Source organism: Cygnus olor, chromosome 9 (genome assembly GCF_009769625.2).
Source record: "Cygnus olor isolate bCygOlo1 chromosome 9, bCygOlo1.pri.v2, whole genome shotgun sequence".
Lineage (NCBI taxonomy): Eukaryota > Metazoa > Chordata > Aves > Anseriformes > Anatidae > Cygnus > Cygnus olor.
In genome coordinates this window covers 2,801,048-2,823,074 of record NC_049177.1, presented here as the reverse complement: position 1 = coordinate 2,823,074, position 22,027 = coordinate 2,801,048, and the positions used below count along the sequence as shown (strand labels likewise).

General features: G+C 35.2%; 1 protein-coding gene across 1 annotated transcript in view; it reads right to left on the bottom strand.

Annotated features, from left to right (window-relative positions):
* Window positions 1-22,027, bottom strand: part of DNER (delta/notch like EGF repeat containing) — a 121,271-nt gene that overhangs the window by 18,680 nt on the left and 80,564 nt on the right. The window contains exons 7-8 of the mRNA XM_040567133.1: window positions 17,248-17,361; window positions 7,709-7,933 (exon numbers count right to left, since the gene is read on the bottom strand). Coding sequence (XP_040423067.1) covers window positions 7,709-7,933; window positions 17,248-17,361 — 339 coding nt within the window. The remainder of the gene's footprint in view (window positions 1-7,708; window positions 7,934-17,247; window positions 17,362-22,027) is intronic.

Below are 22,027 nucleotides of genomic sequence, written 5' to 3'. Positions count from 1 at the left end.
CTTTCTTCCTCGTAACATGAATTCTGCTGCTTTTGTATTCACAAGCAATGCTGAACAGAGCTATTTGCCTGTTTTGTGGTGTATAACATTTCTGTGGACATATTCAGAAAGAAACGATATCTACATGAACAACACTACTCTAGCTTTTGTGTCCTGGGCAGAAAAAAATCACATTTGACATTGCAGCTTCAAAAAGGGCACCTAAAATTATTAAACTCTTTTCTTTTTTCCAGGTCACTACAAAGCAAATATGCCTTCAGTAACTGTGCCTTCATGCATGCAAGCAGAACTTGCCAGTTGACAGTTCCACTCTGATATGCTCTCTTCAGAGAGTTGGGGAAGGGACAAGGAACCTAAAAAATAAAAAATAATAAAAATAATTTAAAAAAATGTCCCTACATTACCCCTTCTCCCTCTAAACAACTGTCCTTTTGTTATTGTTTTTTTGGCTGCCACCCTCCTATGGATTCCCAAATCCTTCTTTGTGAAGAAACAGAGGCTTGGGCTGCAGACAACTACATACACCAAGGCACTTTTTAACATGGCTGTGTTAAAAATTGCAAAGGGAGAAAACATGAAAGGAAGCACACAATCTGTGTCAAACAGGCTGATGAGAAGAAGCCGTGGGTTTTATCAAAGCCCTGAAGAACAGTTGATGGGCAAAAAGTACAGCAGTGCTTGCCAAACTCTTGAGACTATCTGCACTAACAGGTTAACAAAAGGGAGAGAGAAATGCTTGCTCTCCCGTTATAAATCAATAAAGAACAAAGTTGAAAGCTTTTGACGCTTTCTCAGACACTAGCCCCTCAGCAGTGATTCCCTGTGCTTATTCACACTTAACACTTCAGCAAATCAAGACAGCAAGACAAAAACCCCACCTTTATTTGGAAGGCCTAATGGGATAAAATGCAATAGAGAGCTCTAATTCACAGGGAACATCAGTTCATACACAGCTCTTCACTAACAGATTTGCTTATTGTATGGTCAAGAAATAAATGTGTTCGGTTAAAACCTGAGCTTATATAGAAATTAAATAAGTGAGAAAGAGAGAAAAGCTGCTCCAGATGGCAGGAAGGTAGGGAGGCATGCTTACCAGCCATGGGCAGATTGCATGCAGGGCTGTCTTAAAGCAGAGGTTGAAACAAAATGAGGAACCATAGGCAATAAAGGGCTCCCAGAGAGCCTGGAACTGGAATTAACCTGAAGTCACTTCTGCCAGAGCTTGCATTTCTCACCCCAGCTCCAAAATATGGGAAGGGAAAAGACAGAGAGAAGAAAAATTGCTATTGCTGCAGGCAAGCGTTGCACCTGCCTCTGCAGATGCACTAAGATAAACCTACACTCCCACGCCCATCTATTTAGACACATGAGCAAAAAGCCAAGTGCAGACGAAATACTCCAAGGCACTACATCTGAAATTGCCACCACTTTTCATACCCTGGGGATTTTTTTCTGACACTCCTCTTATTTTCAAATTCTCTCTTTGTGCTATCATATATGCTTACAAAGCAGGGGACAAGTGTTTATGTCTGTATGTGTGTTTTGCGGTTTCAAACTCCTTACTCCTTTGTCTTTAAGAAAAAGCCAAATGCAAAAGTTTGCTGCAATAGTAAGTTATTCAATTACTAGACAGATTTCTTGACTTTGGGCCAGAAAAAAATAATAAAAGAATATATTAAATGTTTGCATTTGAAACTAGCAACAGCAGCTTTATTAAATGAATAGAGAATAAAGAGGTGGAAAGGCTTAAGACGAGAAAGAAACTGCTCTGGGATTCAGGGACTAAATAAATGTTCTATGAACAAAGTGGGGTCCCAGTGGTTTCATGAATCAGGCTCTAGATGAGAAGTCCAACAAACAAGCACACTAATTTTTATCAAGAGTAGTTGGCTAACGTGGTAAGCGTGAAAACACAAGGCATTTAAAATATGAATGCAATGTCCAACCAGTGTTTTTTGTTGGTTTTGTTTGCTTGTTTTTAATCTATGGGACCAGGCGAGAAGTATTAATAATTTGGGTGTGTAAGCACGTAAATAAACATTTAAATGTAAAATTTCACATACAATTGAAAAACTACACATATATAAGAAACAGTTTTAGAATTTGTTGCACAGGCTTTTGAATTCCAACTAACCCTCTCAGCAGGACATTTGAAAAAGATACATATTCAATTTAGAGATGACTCATGCTTCCTACCCCCTACATTTGGAAACGGGAGCATTCAAAAGCATTAGACAGCTTTCCAAGTTAATTTATACAAATTAGCTTTTCTATACAAGCTATTAGATGATGTAGGTTATCCATAACCATGCTCACGAAAGCCAACACAAAAAGAAAATCAGTAGCAAATGCCTGGTTGTGTGTGTTCTGCAAATTGTGCAGATAGGCAAGTTCAATAATGATCATTTATCATTCTTTAAATCTGTAAGCTGGCAAAAACAAACAAACAAACAAACAAAAAACATGGAGACCAAACTGCCTACTAAGCAAGGAGACTTGCAGACCTTGTGCTGATTGGAACTGTTTAAAATTCCTCTCCTGTTTAATTTTTGAGGCAGAAGTAACACAGATGAAAATCCAGCTGACACTATGCCTGCTGATAGAAGCTGTGCATAAAGGAAGGATGGCATTCAGGTCACAGATACAAGCAAAACTCTGCAGTGTTTTGCTTCTGTAATAAGAAATTACATCCCCTGCCAAATACCTCATAAAAAGAACATGGCGTCCTAGGACTGAACACACACACAAAAATTGAAATTGGCACCTTCTAAAGTTGTGGGTTGTTTTTTTTTCTTTTTTCTTTCTTTTTTTCTTTTTTTTTTTGTTTGTTTTGCCTTTTTAATTTAAGCTGCAGGTTCCAGATATACTGTACAACCAAGACAGAAGAGAGATCTAAAATGTAATTTAATAATCCTACCATTAATGTTTCTAAATTATGTATATGAATTCAGTGATATGTTTGAAAGTGAGAGACACCCGCACAAAGAAGTTTGTAGTCTTGGAGCTGGCACACTGATGCTGAGAGCCTGCAAGTCAGAAAGCCCCAGGCTCAAGAAGCAGAGATCGTTTCTTTCTTACTAATACATGGTAACATTTCCGTGTAGTCCAGAATGTTTATTATTAAACTTTGATAATGCTACCAAACTGCACACAAATTTTATTCACCCACTTTACAAGTTCTATCAAAATCTCTGCAGGCAAAATTGTAAATAGAATCCAGGTTTTTAATACAGCTGAGGCCTAACTCATCCACTCTATCACACTGCTTTTTAATGAAGATAGCAAAAATGTGTTGGGCCATGCTCTATAGTCTCTAGTTTAGCTTTTTAGGAGTTATAACATTGAAATCCTAAAATTTAATTGTTCTTGGCTTTCTTTAAAAAAATTATGTAAACCATTTGCAAAGTTTGCGTTATGGTGACTTCTAAACACTGAACTATAAAGAACTCGATTTCCATTTGTCTACTGTGCCATTAAACTATGGGGAAAATCTCTGAAAGTAGCTTGTTAAAATTCTGCTGATAATCTATGATTTAAAAAAAAAAAAAACTGAAATAAAGATTCATAACAAGTAAAAGGCACAAGAAAACAATTTTCACTATTCCTATTTTCCTACATCTTGAGTGCTGTTCTAATGACTTTCAGAAATAAATCATCCAAATTTTTCAATTATTGACAAGTTAAAAGAAAGATTTCATAATTTGGCCTTTAGTTCTACCACTATATGAAGCAAGTAATGTTATTTGCGGAGGGAAGTCCTTCTAAAACAAATAATCATTTTAAAATTGAAACTGCAGCAGTCAATCGTAAACAATGGTTTTACTGTTTTTAAAAAAGAAATCATTTTCTTAAATACTTCTAATAAAATTTCACATGTGGAGCAATGCAAAAAAGTTCAGCTTTAAGAAGTGTAATATATGGTCTTGGATGCAAGCTCTATGGCTTCTTACCTGACTAACTTTTAAGATCACAAATATTATTTAAATAAAAATAAGTTTCCATAACATATGAGAGATGTGGGATTATTTTTAAGCCCTGAGTGACAGGAAATTATTTTGCACAAACCTAACCAACAACTTCCACACAGATTAGGTGACAAATTTCAGGAATAAAAATCTCTTATTTGGCCAACAACATTTAACTAGCTTTTGTTGGTTTAAACCACAGGTAGAAGACATACTGGAGATTCTTAAGCCTTCTCTGGTTTTCCCAGAACAAGAAATGCCTAGCATTGCCTTTCAGGGACACCTCAGGAGAGCCCTCGTGCTGGACAGCTCCTGATACTCCAGTTCCAAGTTGGATCCCTTTTTTGGTAGAAACATAGAAGAAAATTTTGACACTAACTGGGAAGTTCAGGCTTCGGATGACTTAATGCATCAATTATACAAGGGTAAAATATCTCTTTTTGTTTTTCAGTTTCTATAATTCAAAGCATTTGTCTCCTGTCTATTCTTTTCAGAACTTTCCAGAGCATACACAGCACAGGTATTTTTTAAAAGTGCTCTTTGTACTCTTTGTGGGTCTTCTTTTTTTTTTTTTTTTTCCAGTTAACTCTGGTTTCAGTCATACATCAAAAACCACTTAAGAATCAAACCATATTGATATATTTTGATCACTTTCCATGTCGTCCAGAGTTAGGCAGCTCCTCGTCTCAATAGTTTCACCATCCTCTGTAGAGATTTTTCTTGACCATGCCCTAACTGCTCGCACTATGCAACAGCTAGAAAAACAGCCCATTTCCATTCAGAATCTGAACAAGTTAACAAAATACACACTAGTCAGTCAAAGAATAGCTTGATGCTACCAAGCAACTCTCATATTCCTACCTGTCAAGTGTTCACCTCCACATCATATCTACAGGTGTATCTGTTTATTTATTTAGAACCTCAACCCTTTTTCTCCTGTTTACCCCCTCTGCTATTTGGTCCTTCTGGGGACTGGGCAAGGAGAAGAACAGTGAATGGGTAAATATTAAACTATCAAGTTATTAGTTCTAATAAAGAATTTAGGAAAACATCACCTGACAAATTCAACTACTTGCAATCAAAAAGATATTTTTTCAGACATGGAACTAATTATCAACTTATATGAATTCTGGCTTGTTCTCTCAATAAGACAGGGTATGCTAGCTCTATTTAAATATGATTAAGTATGTTGCTCTTCATCTCAATAATCAATCCTATTCTCTAGGGGTTCCTCTATTATGCAATACAACGGCAAAGCATTTAAACACTTCAAAAAGGAGGACTGAAAATTTGAAATGAAAGAATTGTCATCTTCACTTCCTGAAGTATACAACAGAAACCAAATGCTAGGTCATACTACTTCTGTATTCTGAAGTCAATTAAACATCCTCACCTATCATGCCACCAAAACAAACAAACAAACAAAAAAATCTACCTACCCTCTAGTTTCAGAAAAGCTGCAAGCTTTTATTTATTTATTCATTTGTTTATTTATTTTTGTGAGGGATGGTGATGTTTGTTTTGTTTTAAATGAGGTAATATGTCTCAATGCTTACAGAAGTTCCTATATGATATCATGAGATTTTTATAATACCATATGTATAAATTCTCATCTGCTGAACAAGAAATAAATTATAACACTGCTATACTGCTATGGTAGAGTCTGCACTTCACATTTATATCTTTCTCCTTTTATAAAGCAGAACGTAGAATGTATTTTGATTATAAACCTGTCATTTCCATTAAATTCTGTTCATTTGTGAGTACTTCTCAAAAAAAAAAAAAAAAAGGTTCTGATGGTTCTTTCTTTGTGTCCAAGTAGCAACGATTAATGTTAGTGTCTAACCTATTACCAGAAGTGTCTTCTTCCCAAAATCAAAACACAATGCAAGAAGAAAATCTCAGCAATAAAGCTGTAAAACTACACAACCATATTGTGGCCTCCCTCTCAGGATACCGTACATCAGCAAGAATCTTGCTACACAACATGATTCCTTATGCTGAAGTATTCATAATGCTGAAACCTGTTCTTTCCACATGTATTGATTTAATGAGTGATAATTTATTTTCAAAAATCAATCCATTATTCCTACAAAGTGATGAATGCTTTCATCCTTGAGCAGCATCCTCTCAACATATGGAATTAACTTGATGATCATATATATCAGTTACTGAAAGTAACACTTTGAAGCGTGCACTCAATATACTATCCAAAATATAAGCTGGTAGTTCTTACTTGTGTCTTCAGAGATCTTTTTTCAGATGAGATACCAGTTTTATGGGCTACAGTATCTTAGATAAAACGTCACTCCTGTCAAGTAAAATAGAAGAGTTGTCTATATTTCACCTTGCTCTAAGAAGCCATAAGAAACACAAGCAGCGACACTGGATCTTTCTTCCTCAAAATGCCAACAATACTTGAAAGTCAAATGAAACAGCTATTTTTACCTTGTTTTTGTCCTAATACTCACTATACTACTCTGAGAGGAAAAGCATTATAGGAACAGATTGTGGGCTTCCTTCTAGGGAGCAGAAAGAGAAACTTCTTTGGAAGAGAAAGAAGCCACCTTCTTTCTATGTACAAGCCAAGAGAAAGCATCGGGATGCTGTACATACTAATACTCAGATCAGCAATCTACTTCAGGCTTTGTGATTGGTAGGGTAGCTCCACAGCTTGCTAACTGAGGAGACAAGGAAAAGAGCTGGAGATATAGACTTGCGACTGGCTTCCCAGAAGACAAGTCAAAGCAGAGAGCAGGCATTTCTCCAAAACGAGCTTCCAAGAACAACACGCACATCACAGTGTCATGTTTATGTAGAGTTACTAACTATCCAGCTTCACTCCTTAACTCATTCTTGTGCACTGGGGATTTATTTTCCACTTAACTTTTGCAGATTTCAAGTTTATAGCTGCATAGGAACTTTTTTTTTCTTTTAAACAAGTGCCAAAATTATTCAAACCAAAAGAAAGATTATTGGTTTTTACCCTGAAAATGCATAAGTGGTAGTGGGTGTGCACTAATCTTTTTCTACACATATGGTATAATTCATTCCATTACTCTACCTATTAGTTTTCAGGGCTAAAATATTTAAAGGGGCCATAAAAACTCAATATTTTACTACATTGGTATAATAAAGAAAAATATATCTAGACCTAAGAAAAATGCAACCCAGACACCATGCACAGACAAGCTGTGTCATCAAGCAGGTACCACCCGAGTCCACCAGCTGTACTCACTTGAGCAGTACCACTGGAACTTCTGAAGAGAGAGAAATTTATACAAGCATGGATGGCAGAACTAAACCCTTTAGGGTAACCAGTTTTTTCCTTCCTTTGTTCAACTACCTTGTCTGTTTCTATTCCTTCCCCAACAATTGCTGTGATGTTTTCCATTCTCTCTATCAAATTTTGTAATTTCAATGACACTGATACCTCCTCTTAGAAAGGTTTATCCGGCACGATACTCTTTTATAATACAGCTGTAAATATCACCAAGCCATATGGATCTCAGTGGATATTTTCAGTGCTTACCCTGCAATTTTTGATTTTCCAAATCAAAAGATTCCTATTGTTATTCTAAACAGATAGAACCTCTGCTCAACGTGTTTTACATACTGAAAAGAAAAGAGGAATTAATTTTAAACTATATATATTTAAACTATATATAAACTATATATTGGAATCTACATATAAAAATCTTGCAAGATTTATAAAACATGTAATGTAATTGTTTGGTACAAACCAGGGATACAGAGGCATTTGTAGCTGGTTCCAACACTGCGACAAATGCCATGTGCACAAGGATTCAGAGCACAGAAGTCAATCAGCTGAGCACACATAGGTCCTGTAAATCCAGGACTACAACTGCAGGAGAAGACAAGTCTGTCTGCATAACAGGTTCCATTGTTCTGGCAGGGAGATGATGCACAAGGGTCTATTTTGTCTTCACAAGAGGTTCCTAAAAACCCTAAAAAAAATAAATGGTTTTGATAGTTAAACATTCAATTGTAATAATTAAACCAAGTTAAAATTAAGACATTGATATATCTACATTTTTTTATTCAATGAAAATTAGAAAAATACAGACTCTCTATATACTTTAAATTCTAATTTTACCAGTTAACATTGTATGATACAAGATGTTTCAGGTAGTATCATACTATCACATGATTAAAACAGTGAAGTCCAAAAGTATTTGTTGATTCTGACAGGGCTTATCCACTTTAAGTGCATATGGCTAGAAAAGCAGAAGAAATTTTCTAGGGATCAGTAACTTATTAACAGACTAGCCTGGAAGGAAAAGAAGAAAGAAAAAAAAAGCCAAAATTGATCTTCCTTCATTACTGTTAATGTGTTGGTTAAGAATAACAACTCTAAAGTACCCCATGTGTTTAACTGATCTATAATAATTTAAAAGAATTCCTTTTTTGAAGAACATACCTCTTATTAGCAGACAATGATTTATTGAAGCAACACCATGTAAAAATTAGGCATAAAGAAAAGAATATCATTGCAAGGGAGGAGTTTTGTTTTGTTTTAAATGTAGAAAAGAATAATACTTGCATAAATTTCATAATTATTATGAAATATTATTATATTTACTATAGTTTGTATCACACATATACGCATACATCACTTACATAGTAACATTATTGTACTTAAAGCAAGTCCAAGAAGAATATTTAAATTCTATTACCCGTCCAAATAAAAGAGCAAACCATCCTTTCAATTTTTTTTCTTCTTTTATTTTATTTATTTATTTTTTTTTAAATGATTTCCTCGTGGAAATGGTATGGCCCATTCCTACAGATCATCACTTTTGCTCAGCAAACACGTCTGGTCAAAATTCCATGGTGTATTTGACTTCGTAGAACAGCTCTTAAAATTTCAATACTGTAATCACTGGGAATGCCAAATCAGGAGCAAATCAAGCCAGCCTCCACTCAAGACCCATCAAGCCAGCAGAACAAATCTGCTCTAATGGAAAGCATAAACCGTGGCAGTTGTGCCAGTCTAAAGGAGAACAAGCCACATGGCCACAGCTACTGAGGAGGTTGCAGCCCCATCTCAGACACCCTTCAGAACAAGAGAAGAAAATAAGCAAACGTGTCAAAAATTATATTAGCAGCCCAAAAATATTTAATCAGAAAAATAGAAAATGAAATAAAAAGAAATAATGATAATAAAAATCCCACAGCATTTGCCTACTGGTGACAGAAAGGATGAAGATGGAGGAGCTGGCTCTGTTCTATAGCAGCCTGCCAACATCTCAGAGCATGAAGGCAAATAATGACAGGTGACACTTTGGATTAACACTCAATGTTAAAAACTTATCCGTGATGGAATGAAGAGGATTTTTGGCCATATATCTATAGGTTTTATATTTATAAAGCCTCACTGTTGGATTAAAAAAAGATAATGTACAAGAACCGAATCTCTTTATGGTATAAAGCATACGATGAATATTGCAAGCGAGACAAAATACTATATTCAGTATAAACTTTACAGCATCTCATTATCTTACTGTGTAAATATATTTTTTGTTCTAAACAGTATCATTTCACATTTCAAGCAAGCTACATGAGGAAATAGTTTTAAGTTAAATTTGACAGATGTGTTAGTTTCAGAGCATTTTGAGTTTCTTTTTCTAATTATTCACAATTCAAATTCAGGTGAATTAAATTATAACTTTGTTTAACTGTAGTTCCAGCACTGTAATCATGGATAGCAAGTCAAGAAGTTGGCATTTCTGAAAACAAACATATAAGAAATAGATCAATTTGCATTTTAAAGTGTAACAAAAAAATTATGAACAGGTTCAAACTTTAGTTTGTTCTTATTTAGGTTTGTTAAAAACCTGGTCCAGAAAGATCTAGTGAACTGAGCATGGTCTGTCAACTTGACTGAGCTCCAAGACTTGAAGAGCTAGTGAGAATTGAGATAACTAACCTAAAGGTGTTAAAGTTTCCAGCACACACAAATAAAATAAAATAAAATAAAATAAAATAGACTGGCAATTAATTTGAAACCTCCTAAGGGCTCCCTCAGAGAGAGGCAGACAAAAACTCAGTGAACTACGTGGGAAAGAGGAGCAAATGGGTATTAAAAAAATTAGTAACCTACAAAGAGCGTATTACAGGGTTCTATTCAGAAAATTAACAAAACACATATTATTGTAGCTACAGAAAAGATGGAAAGGTAACAACTGCCCTGTGAGTTCTAGACAAAATTAACATATTCTTGGACACTCTTGGCAGGAGGCTTTTAGGAACTGAAAAAGCCACATTTCCCTCATATGTTCACAACTCTTATGCCAGACATATGGAAGAAATAATTTAAAAAAAAGGCAATTAAAGGAAGGCAAAAAAAAAAAAAAAAACCACCACGCCCAACCCAGAGACTGAAATTGTTAACAGTTAACTATAAATAACTCCTAACCTCAGCTACAGACCAGGAAAGAAAAGTAGATATGGCAGGGTTCTGGCAAAGAAGATAGGTAAGGACATTCTTCCTTCTCTGATGTCCTATGGCTCAGATTGCTTCACGGGCTTTATCAGTACCACCTGCACAATAATGTGGAAGAGAGACAACCTAAAAACAGATATTGGGGAATCCTGTAGCAGAGGTCCCTCCTGTAGATGGTAACCGCATAGCCATCAGAAACTGAAGGGAATGGAAACCCTCAAATCAAATCTCTAATTCCAGCAACAGTTTGCTGGCAAATTAGAAAAGCCTTTACTTTTACCGTAAAGCCCCAGATGGATTTAAAAGAATCTGCAAGGACTTTTAAGTATTACCAGGAGGAGATCAGCCATTGAGTCTGGGGAAATCTCTACACTAACTCTGAAACCGGATTAAAAAGGATCAAGGAGATCTGAGGTCACACATTACACTAATGCTGCTTCACTACAACCTTTGCCATAATCTTCCCTACAAAGAGAAGCTTACTGGCAGATGGCTAATGTTTCAAGTGACAAAGCACTTCAAGAACATATGCAAGTTTAAAATACACTAAAACATGTTGCCCTTGTGCTATCTTTGACTGCACTGTGAAATGTGTTTAGTTCTTCTGGAAGTTTAAATCTTATGGTACGAGTTAAATATCTGAAAGTACTAGAATCGACAGTAGTCACACATCTGCATTGAACATGTATTATTTCAACATTTCTGATCGTACCTTTGTGTCCATATCAATAAAATCGTTGAAAACAAATAATGCCAATAAATTTAAAAATCAAATGCAGAGATGCATTGATTGAAAGCAGAATAAAATGCTGGAAGAAAAAAGAATGAGGATTACATTTAACGGCAGAAGATTATCCCCTGAATTGTTCTTCAGCTAGCTGACACAAACACAACCCTGCATCCAGGTCATTATTCGTGTAACAGGGATGTGACTAAAATGTAAAGACTATTGATGATTTAAAATTCCTGGAAGCAAAATTTTCCCAAGGAATAACACAGAAATCAAAGGGGAAAGGCAATATTAGAAAAGAGTTATACTGTTCAAAGACACAATGCAATACTGGTGCTTACACAGAACAGACCATTTGGTTAGTTGTCAAGAATAAAGGTAGCCAGTCAGGTGATATTCTTTATATATCGCTACAGACCTCCAGGGCAATGACAGAAAGTAGATCAGAAAATGTTTTCAGAGATAGAAAAGCTCTGGATAAAAGCCAGATTTCTCATCATGGTGAGATTTTAATTACTTGGCTATTGAAAACAAGAGTCTAGTAATAAATCAAGGAAGTCAAACATTTTCTGAAGATGTTGTACAACTGCTTTTTATACAGTCTGTGAAACAACCAGCTTGCCTGAATGTTATGTTAGACCTAATTCCAAGAAAAACACAAATGTGGAAATATAAACTTGTGAATTGCTACAACTAGGGATTACAAAGCTTTTAGATTTGAAATCCAGGGATAAATACTGAGAGAAAAACAAGCAATTTGTTACTTTCCGCACAGAAAATGGTTTTATGAGGAAATACAAGATGTCTGATGGAATTTCACCAGGATTCTGTAAAGAGAAAAACATACTCATCATAAGGAAACAAATGATTAAAAAGCAGTTCCAAGATTTTGATTGAAATTCACCCTAGCTAAGTCTCAACAGACAACAATGAACAGAGGCTAAACACGTTAAAGCATTAAGGAGAAGTCTATTAAAAATAGGGTCAATATGGGACAATGTCAGGTAAAAATAATTGGATTAGCAGAAAGTACCAGAAACTAAACAGCCATAAAATTTTTAATTAACAACAAAATGTTCTACAGGTAAATTAGACTCTCTTATGGTAATATGAAGTATTCTGCATTCTGTAATGGCTGGTAACCTTGGGAAATCTTACAGATACAACAGCTGTGTATCCTAGTTTCCTGGAATCAAGATAATAAATAGGTTCAGGTACGTAAACCTGAAGAAGCTAAAATTACATTTGCAAGCTATGATCTAGAAAAAGGCTTTTACATGAACAATGAAGCCCAGAAAAAGTGAAAACCATGAAAACTAATTCTTAATATAGGCAAATAACTTTTCTCCCTGTCATTTAAAATTCATGGTGATAATGTGCATTTTCTAGCTGCTATTGCAAATCAACACATATGAATCACAACTTAGCATCTTCTATAGTTGTCAAGCTCTGTATTTTGTAAACCGCAGAAACCACAATAAGAACATTAATTAAGCTGTTTTCCGATTATAAGCAGGTGTTTCAGAGCACTTTTGCTCTGTGTGTTACCTAGCTATAATTACCTGCAGCTAGCCAAATCAAATTGACAACAGTAAAATAAAATCAGTCCTGAAATATGAATTTCAAGTAATCTAAACATTTAACTCTTAAACATAACATTGTTTTCTCTCTAGCTCTTTCTACAGGGTGGTAATGAAAACTTACTGCTGAAGACTATTTCTCAAAAATATATTAATCTGGATTAAAAGTTTTCTGCTACTCCTATCAGAGCCGGTAACCTCCGGATTGAGAAAGCAGCAAAACCCCAAGAATCTAAGACGGTTTCACATGGCTGGTCAACTGCCTGCCTTTTTTTTTTTTTTTTTTAATTGAAAATCAATGTATTCCTACAATACTGGATGAAGTTCATCTGCAGACATCAACAGGACATTGAAATTGCATATAAGAGAACTTCAGAAACATCTAAACATCTTACAGAAGTTTGTTTCTTTCTTATAACTGATCCGCTCTTTGTTCATTTTCACCTGGCTTTGTTCAGATAAAACATATCTATCTATCATATTCCACTATTGATTTAATAGTATCTTATGAACAAACTTCGCAAAGGCTCTTCAAATGTATAAAGTACATAAATACTTACATATTATATGTAAAAAAATATCAGGTCTTTCATTCTACCAATTTGACAAGATTTGCATGGGCAATAGCAGATTAGTAACACTTGCATTTCCTTATCACAAATGATTATCATTTCTATATTTATTTATTTTAACAAATATTGCAATGAATAACCTCTTCACAATAATAATAAAGTGAAATTTTAAAATAAATTTTTCAGTCCTTAATATTGCTCAGGTTTATTCATTACAGATTTGAGTGTAAAATCCAATTTGCTCTTTAATAAAATGTGACTCATTAAATTTCATATAGCAATTTATTTTTGAGCATTTTGGACACATTACATTCTACAATGCGTCATAGAAAATGGAACCTTCAAGTCTAAAAAACTTTACCTTATTAAGACAATAAATTTGTCTAAAGAATAATCATGACATTTTCATATTCATTCTAGGCTTCTTTTTCAGAGATTTTTCACTCAAATCTCACCTTCTGTAAGTTATCACATGCCTCTTTCATGAGCCACAGATCTCATTTCTAAGAGAATTGTACAGTCTCAAGAACATTCCTCATTGTTTCCATCTCATTCATTTTTCTGCCATCTTTTTCTTTTCCCTTTGTGATATTTTCCATCTGCTGTTATCCTTTTCTGCCTGTCCACACTGTATCTCCAGTTTTAGTTTTTACACATGTATAAGCTCTTTGGCTAGCTTTCCCCAAGTGTGCTGAATTAGCACTACAGAAAGAAAGGCCTCTTCTCAACAAGCAATTGCTATTACGCACAGCAGGAGACCAGCAGCAGAGCTAGAGATCTTACTTAAATTAGAAATCTGTCGTGGGTTTTGTGTGTGTTTTATTTTTAATGGAAAATTTGAGCACACTAAAAAAAGCAAATCTGCAAGTTGCAGCACCTGTAATTTTCAATTAACTGTTTTTTGTTGTATCTACAAAAATAACCAAATCTCTTCAAAACCAATCAAAAGCACTCAAAATATGCCTTTGTGAGAGGATAATGTCACAAAAAGCATCTAGAAAAATGAAACCTTTCTCTCCCTCCAGACAATACATGAATTCCTGAGCTTGTTGGCATTAGTAGATCTTCCAAAACAAGATGGAAAAGCAACACCTTATTATCTAATGAGCCTACTGGCTACTCCACAGCAACAGCATTGGCCCTTGCAAACATGCCAAGTGTCACTTCTGCAGCAATGCTCTTCTCTCTTTATGGTGAGGACATAAGCAGGAAACACAACTACATAACCTCATCAGAAGTATTCACCCTTTGAAACAGCAGTAATTACTAGGAAGTCAAGGAGAACCTCTGGAGCTGCTGTTGAGTGATCATGAAGGCTTCAGGAAGACCTTACAGTGGCCTTGCAGTAACTAAAGGTGGCCTACAGGAAAGCTGGAGAGGGACACTTCGTCAGGGAGTGTAGTGGACAAGGAGTAGTGAATTTAAACTAAAAGAGAGTAGATTTACAGTAGATATAAGGAAGAAATTCTTCTCTGCGAGGGTGGTGAGGCACTGCTAAAGGCTGCCCAGAGAAGCTGTGGATGCCCCATCCCTCGCAGTGCCCAAGGCCAGGCTGGATGGGATTTGGGCAGCTTGGACTGGTGGGAAGTATCCCTGCCCTTGGCAGGGGGTTGGGACTCGGTGGACTTTAAGGTCCCTTCCAACCCAAACCATTCTGTTATTCTATCACAGGCTCACTCTAGAAAAGCAACCATGCACAAAAGATGGCATGTGTTCCTAAAAGTCTAAGAATGATTTTCTCAGAAAATGCTAATTTCCAAGGGACTCAGAATCAGAAGTATACAAGACTATTCTTTCCAAGGGGAATAACCCTGGCCAGTCCAGAAAGTGATTCCTCAGAAAGCGATTCCTGAAACCTTCTCTTCTCTCCAAAAGTGTTTTTTGTTGTTGTTGTTTTCCCCCTACGTTGGGAATAATTCAGGTCAATGTACAAAAATTGATTTTAACAAGAGTAATAAATGTATTTCAGTACAATTTTTACCTTGGGATGATCCAGTGCTTTTTGAAGAGGAGAATATTTATAGCATGTGAGCATGTTAGACAAATAAATAAGTAATCAGAGCAACAGCTCCTTCAGCAACTCCGTCCTGGCTCTGTAATGTGGCTGCTCTTAGAATTACAGAAATGATGCTGGGAAATACTGGAGACACAAAGCAGCCAACAAGACTGTAGGACCAAGTGACATTGCACAGAGATAGCCAAATAGAAATAAGACTGAGGATAAGAGAGAAGCACAAGTAACTTGGTCCTCCTGCAGCAGAAAACCTGCTATTAATAAGAACACTACACATCAAGCAATGGCACATCAAACAAATAACCTCTCCATCCCTCTCTTCATGTAGAACAGTTCTTGAGAGGGATGAAGGGAGGCCTTTTCTCTCCTGTGCTGGGCCTGCTCCCAGCCAAGGGGCCTTCCCACACCACAGAGAGGAGCTGCGCAGGCCCAGGGCACTCCTGGCACTGCTGCCTGTGCTGGGGCCTGCCCCGGCCCACTCATGGATGACCCACTGCTTGCATGAGCTCCCTGGGCAGGAGAGCAGCTGCAACCCCACACAACAATCAAGGTATAAATGCCTTTCAGCAGGGCACCAAGCAGCTACTCTTTGAGCACTGTTTCCTAGTTGCAGCACCACAGCACTCACACAGCAGAGGGTAGCTCATGGGGACCCCAACCCACACACAACCCTATTGTCATGGCCAGAGCCTCAAACAGCAGTAAGGGAAGTTGAGAGTTGGTTGGCATATTGATTAATAGGTCATTAGGAGCAAGGAGTTAAGTTACATGACACACACAAACAAATATGGCAGCATGGAAACAAGCAACACCACCCCCACCCTCCTCCCCCCCCCCCCAGTAGCTATTTTTCCACATATTTATTAATGGCAAGATCTTTTCCTATGAAGCATCCTTAAAGATACTTGAACCGATTTCCTAAGAAAAATGCAAATAAATAACTGACCAAGTCTAATATTGAAAAATTTTCTCACTGAATTTTACCACTAGTTGTTAAGACAATCACTAAAACTCTTCCAAATGAAAAATCTGCCCTGACATCAAAACATGTGTGTTTCAACACAGTTGTTAAGTAGGTCACTCATTAAAGTATAATAATCTAGAAAAGTGAGGAATCAGTCTAAAGAAATTACAAATAATCTTTCATTATTAAGCAATTATACATTACCAGAATAGTTATCAGAGTCATACCCTTAGAGCAAACACAGGGTGCTGACATGACAAAAACATCCACATATCAACTGACATCAGAAATATAATTAGTTCAATGTTTTAATCTTAATTATAAATAACTAATAGAAGAATTCATAATTGAGAGCTTTCACTCCTGATAACTTTATCTGCCATTCCATTCAGCAAAACGTAACAAAAGCATGCACATCGCCATTGCAGTGTTCTCATCTCACATAGTTACGTTTACAGAGTTTACCAATGAAAATCACTGAAAGGATCATGTACGAAAAGAAACAAATCCAAACAGAAAGGAAAATGAATTAAATCTTTTGGGGACTGAAAATATTCATTTAGTTTTTACCCAACTGACCCAGATGCAGAAATATGCAAATAATGCATGGAAGGCGGCTTTTCTCATACATTTACTAGACAACACAAAAATCAGAACAAACCCTAGATCCTCAGATTTTCTTATCTTTCTCACAGTGCCAGAGCCTAATTTCTACTGTGGAGGTGCCAGCAAACGGAGAGAGCATTTCTGTGCAACATATGCCCTGAAACACTAAGCTCTTACCATACTTTGTGTTATTGATGACACAGAGATATCTCATCTGGATTTTTTTCTGCTTATAGTTATGGCCTAAGGTACAACTTTGAATATATTTTCATGTAACTGAAAATTCAGACTAAGTACACCCCATGGAACACCAGTCTGTACAAGGTAAAAGAAAAATCATTACTGTTTACCTTCTGGACACTGACAAGTGAATCCATGGATGTTGGATGAGCAGGTACCTCCATTTTGGCATGGCTGCTGGATGCAATGATCAATCTCTGACTGGCACAGCTCTCCAGTGTAACCTACAAAAACAGCACACAATATTCAGAAAATTTAGGGAAAATGAGATTTTCTCACTAAATGTATTATTAGGTCACCGAAACAGTAATATTAGTTTCCTTAAACAAAATTAACCAAAGTAATAAATAGAAACCGGGACAGTCTCCTAATTTCTTATAAAATTAGATTTTTAATAAGAACTTATACTTCACTGGAGAAACATAAATAAGTGGTGGAAATCTAGAGATTATATCAAATTGCATTTTACCGGTGATGGGTTCTCATCAGGACTCATACAACCAAAAAAAGAAGTCATTTTGAATGGTTTTCAAATGCATCTTGAATCCCAAGTGAAAAATCTTTAGGAAGACTTCAAACAAGACTTGTCATCTGAAATATTTGTGCATATGCTGAATGACTGTCATTTGTTCCTACTTCTGGGCTTCAGAGAGGGTGTTTATTTTAAGTGGGAGCTGTGAAGAACTGCTCAGCACAATTGCAAACTCTTCTAAATAAGCTTCTATAAGTTCACAAGCTACAGATTGTGTGTACTCTATTATTTGACCGTCAGTTTGCTTTGTTCCATATGTCTGAAGTCTATAACACATCCAAAAAATGAACAAACTTACAAAGCACAATCTAAATCATTAAATAGTCCAAACTTAAATTCCTCAACAAATACAACACAAATTCCTGTTCTAATTTTTATTTACTTCCTAGAAACTGTCTCGGATCAATGACAGAAGAAACTACACACTATATATTAGGTGTTTTATTTAAAAAAACAAAAAATCCTAAATAAAATCGTAAGCATCATGGCTGATGCTAAAGATCCATAAGCTAGTACTAGATGACACTGTTAATACACTGCTTTGAGCAGGTATCTGAGACAAAGACTCCAAAATGAGACAGAGGACATGCCTGGACTAAGATTTTGCTTATGCAGGAAAGGAAAAAAAATAAAAATAAAAATAATAAAAAAGGGTGTGTGTGTGTGTCTTATTGTGATTAAATAATTGTATTTAATGTGATCAAAATCAACATTTTAAAACCTTTTCAGCAGGCTAATAGTTGTCTTCCCAAATCTATTCATGTCAACATAAAGTAGGTCTCAACACAGATTGTTATATTTGGAGTTGCGAGAGCACTACTATAGAAAAGAATCTCTAAGACTTTCTTCTCTGTGTACCTTACTGCCTTTATATGCTATTGACAACTACATTATGATCCTACTTTCTGCAATGTGAAGCCTGGAAAAAGAAACTCTGTTGTATCTAGATTAATGCTCATAATTCACCTAAACTCAAGAGGAATAATAAGGTTGAAAACCAGAACTGTGCTCTTTTGAGATAGCTCCTCTGGACCAGACTGGGGCATGTGGAGAGACCTCAGCCTTACTCTTAGTCAGTGATTTTATCTAATTCTAATTGGTCTTAAAATAACATAACATTTACAAAACCAGAAATAAGTACTAGAGACTACATCAACTGATTTGTTTCATCTATATGCTTCGTAGTTCTCACATCCAGCTGATTATTATTATGAATCATAATGAAGTGTTTAATGCACTTAAATCATTAAAACGTTTTTCCGTGTTCAAACCGTTATGAAGTATGTGAAAGCTAAGAATTACACAGGAATTCAGCGTGTATCCAAAAGAATGTTAGCACAGAAAAGCATAAATGACTGTGTTGCTCTGAAGCTTGCTGAACGAGTTTTCTGGCTTCTTGCGAATGTCACTATAGCTTGAGGCAAAACTCATCAGAGATAATATTTTATGTCAGCCTTATGAAAATAAATATGTTCCATCTTAATATTATCTATAGGGCACGTTTTGTCCATCTGCAAGAGAATATGATTAGGGAGTTTAATACCAAGTATGTTGCAAGTGCTACAAATTTAGAGGTGCTAAGCAATCATTGTAGGAAAAAAAAAATGTTTGCTGGTCAAATACTTAAAGAATCATTACACCTATTCATTTTGTGCTGTTATAGATTTTCATAACATTTCCTTCTAGCAAGATTTGGGAAACAAAATACTGTTCATACAGTGAATGGTTCTGAATTTTGCAAATGGAAACAATAATTAAACTATTGTTGCTGTAATTAAACTCTTATTTTCCTGTCTTTAATATTTTTCCATATGCATTTATTTTTAATGGGTAGAAACACAAGTTAACAATGAGTAGGCCACCTGAATAGACTATTGTTCGCTATTAACAAACAAGCAAACACAAAAAATTAAGAAAAAAAATAGTGTTTTGTTTTTGTTTTTGTCTTTTTTTAATAAGCATAATGCATTGAGGCCATGGAGTATATAGCTTGTAAGTTCCAGAACGTAACAAATGGAGTTAACTATATTTGGTTTACTGAGGGAGGGTTTACTTTCAGAAGGGAAGAGTTCACATATATAAATGCAATAATTTAATTCCATCTATGGGTAGCTTTGTGTTCCATCATAAGAAGTAGGAGGGGTTTTGTAGAAGGAAATATTTAGGATTTTGACTTTTTTTTTTCCCCTGTAGGAGCTAACATTTCTTCCAGAGACAAGGAGAAGAAATAATTACGAAAACCTGTGCAAATTAAATTTTAGGGAAATAGATTTCAAATGAAAAAGGTATAACCCAGACTTTAAAAAGACAATAAAGACATCAAATAAGAGGTATTATAGACACTGTTTTCTTTTTACTATGCATCTCATGATATTGACCCAATGTTTTTTCTACACCTGTGTTAACACTTTCTCAGGCAAGTAATTGAAATGCTGGTCTCCAACAGCGATTACTACTTTAACTCATGGGAAGCTTTTAAAAACTGGAGAGGCCAAATTTTAAAAAATAAAGCAAGCACTTGATGCAGGTATCTGGGATCATAACAACAAAGACAAAAAACAACTACCAACTTAGATTTTTATATCATTACACAAATAAAATAATATTTGCTGCATCGAAACACTATAATTTTTAACCTCACAGTAGAAGCTGGAAATATCACAGACTTGAATGCCATAATGGAAGTAATAATCACCTTTGGAGTCTCATTCATAGCTAAGTGGGAAGTATACTTATGTTACTGTGCAAAACTTAGCTGTACAACATCAAAACATTAAGTTTTCCTAGTGGAAATGTTCTTAGGCTTTATGGTAAACACATCGGAATTATAAATATTCCCCCTAAAGCTTTTTTTTTTTTTTTAATACAACTAAACCCACAAATTTTGAAGTATTTGAAAATATAATGAGATGGGAAAGTTATATTTCAGTAAAAAAAAAAAAAACAACTGATTTTATGAACTGCATGTAGGCTTTTTTAGAGTTGTTCCTGGATTTCTCCTGAGGTAGGGAATTTTGAAAGAGAAATTTAGGCAGAAATACTTGATATAGAACAATTTTAAAGACAGTTCTCAATAAAAGCATAAAACATAAACATACACACAGAAAAGTCTGTCTTTTCTAATTAAAAACTACTTGTCAAAATCGAAAACAATTCTGAATCAGCCATATTCAACATGACATTAACTGTAGGAATTTTCAAACATTTGAAGCCTGCTTCACTTTGATCTTTTCTTTCTTAAGTTTAAATTATTATTTAACTTTATTTATGTATCTTGTTAAAGGTGACAGTTATCCACTGGCATATTTATGAAATAGAGTACATGTGCATAATAACATCACATCTAATTTTCAGAGCAGTATAAATCCATGTTGGATTTATACTTTTGGATATATACGTATATTATTTTTTATTATTATTATTTTATTGGATTTATACTTTGAATTATGTATACATATATATATATTATTTATATGTAATATAAATATTATATATATTTTTATATTTTTTGAATATATATATATTTTTTGAATTTTTTGGATAAAAATCCAAATATAAATCATGTTTTTTCATCACATTCACTGTAGTAACTCTAATCAAAGAGAGAAAAAGAGGAAGCCCTAGAGGCATAAAAAGTACATTTGTAGGAAACAGCATGTCCTTTGGAGAAAGTGAAGGGGCCTTCATTTTTTGCCATGACTGATTTTCTGAATTACAAAGTCCACAAAATGGTTCAGAAGATGGTACATGTCTGCCACATTAAAGCATCACTTGCATCCACCTGCTTCTGGCTCAGTCAATGTTTTGGCCAGTAATTAAACAACAACCTAGCGCAGCCTGAAGGATCTCTAGTCTGTGCATAGGGGTAAGAAATAAGAGTACACCCATCTCTAAGAGAATGTAAGAATGCCCACTCCATGATCTCACCTCAGGTCAGAATAAAGTGTTACCATATCTTTTATATATATTTTTAATCCATACAAATAAATACCTACCCAGCATTAACGTGTATCTTTAGACAACCATTTAGAGACAACCGCTGGAAGCCTGACCAAATTATTCATTTCTCCATCGGCTTTTTATTAAATGGCTTTTATATTCTGCAGAACTGATGATCTATTCCAGAAGCATCTTCCATTTTAATTTTTCACAGATAAGACCCCTTTCTCTCTGATGTCAACTGACCAGTAAGTGATTTCATAACTCATTAGCCAGTAAATTGCTCAGTTTTTTGACAGATATAAAAATGTACAGTAAAATGTTTATAGGAGGCAAAATAAATTACCTAATATTTACCTTAATCTTATACAACTTTTATTGTACTTTAATTTTCTAAAATTATTTAGAAATAAAGTGTT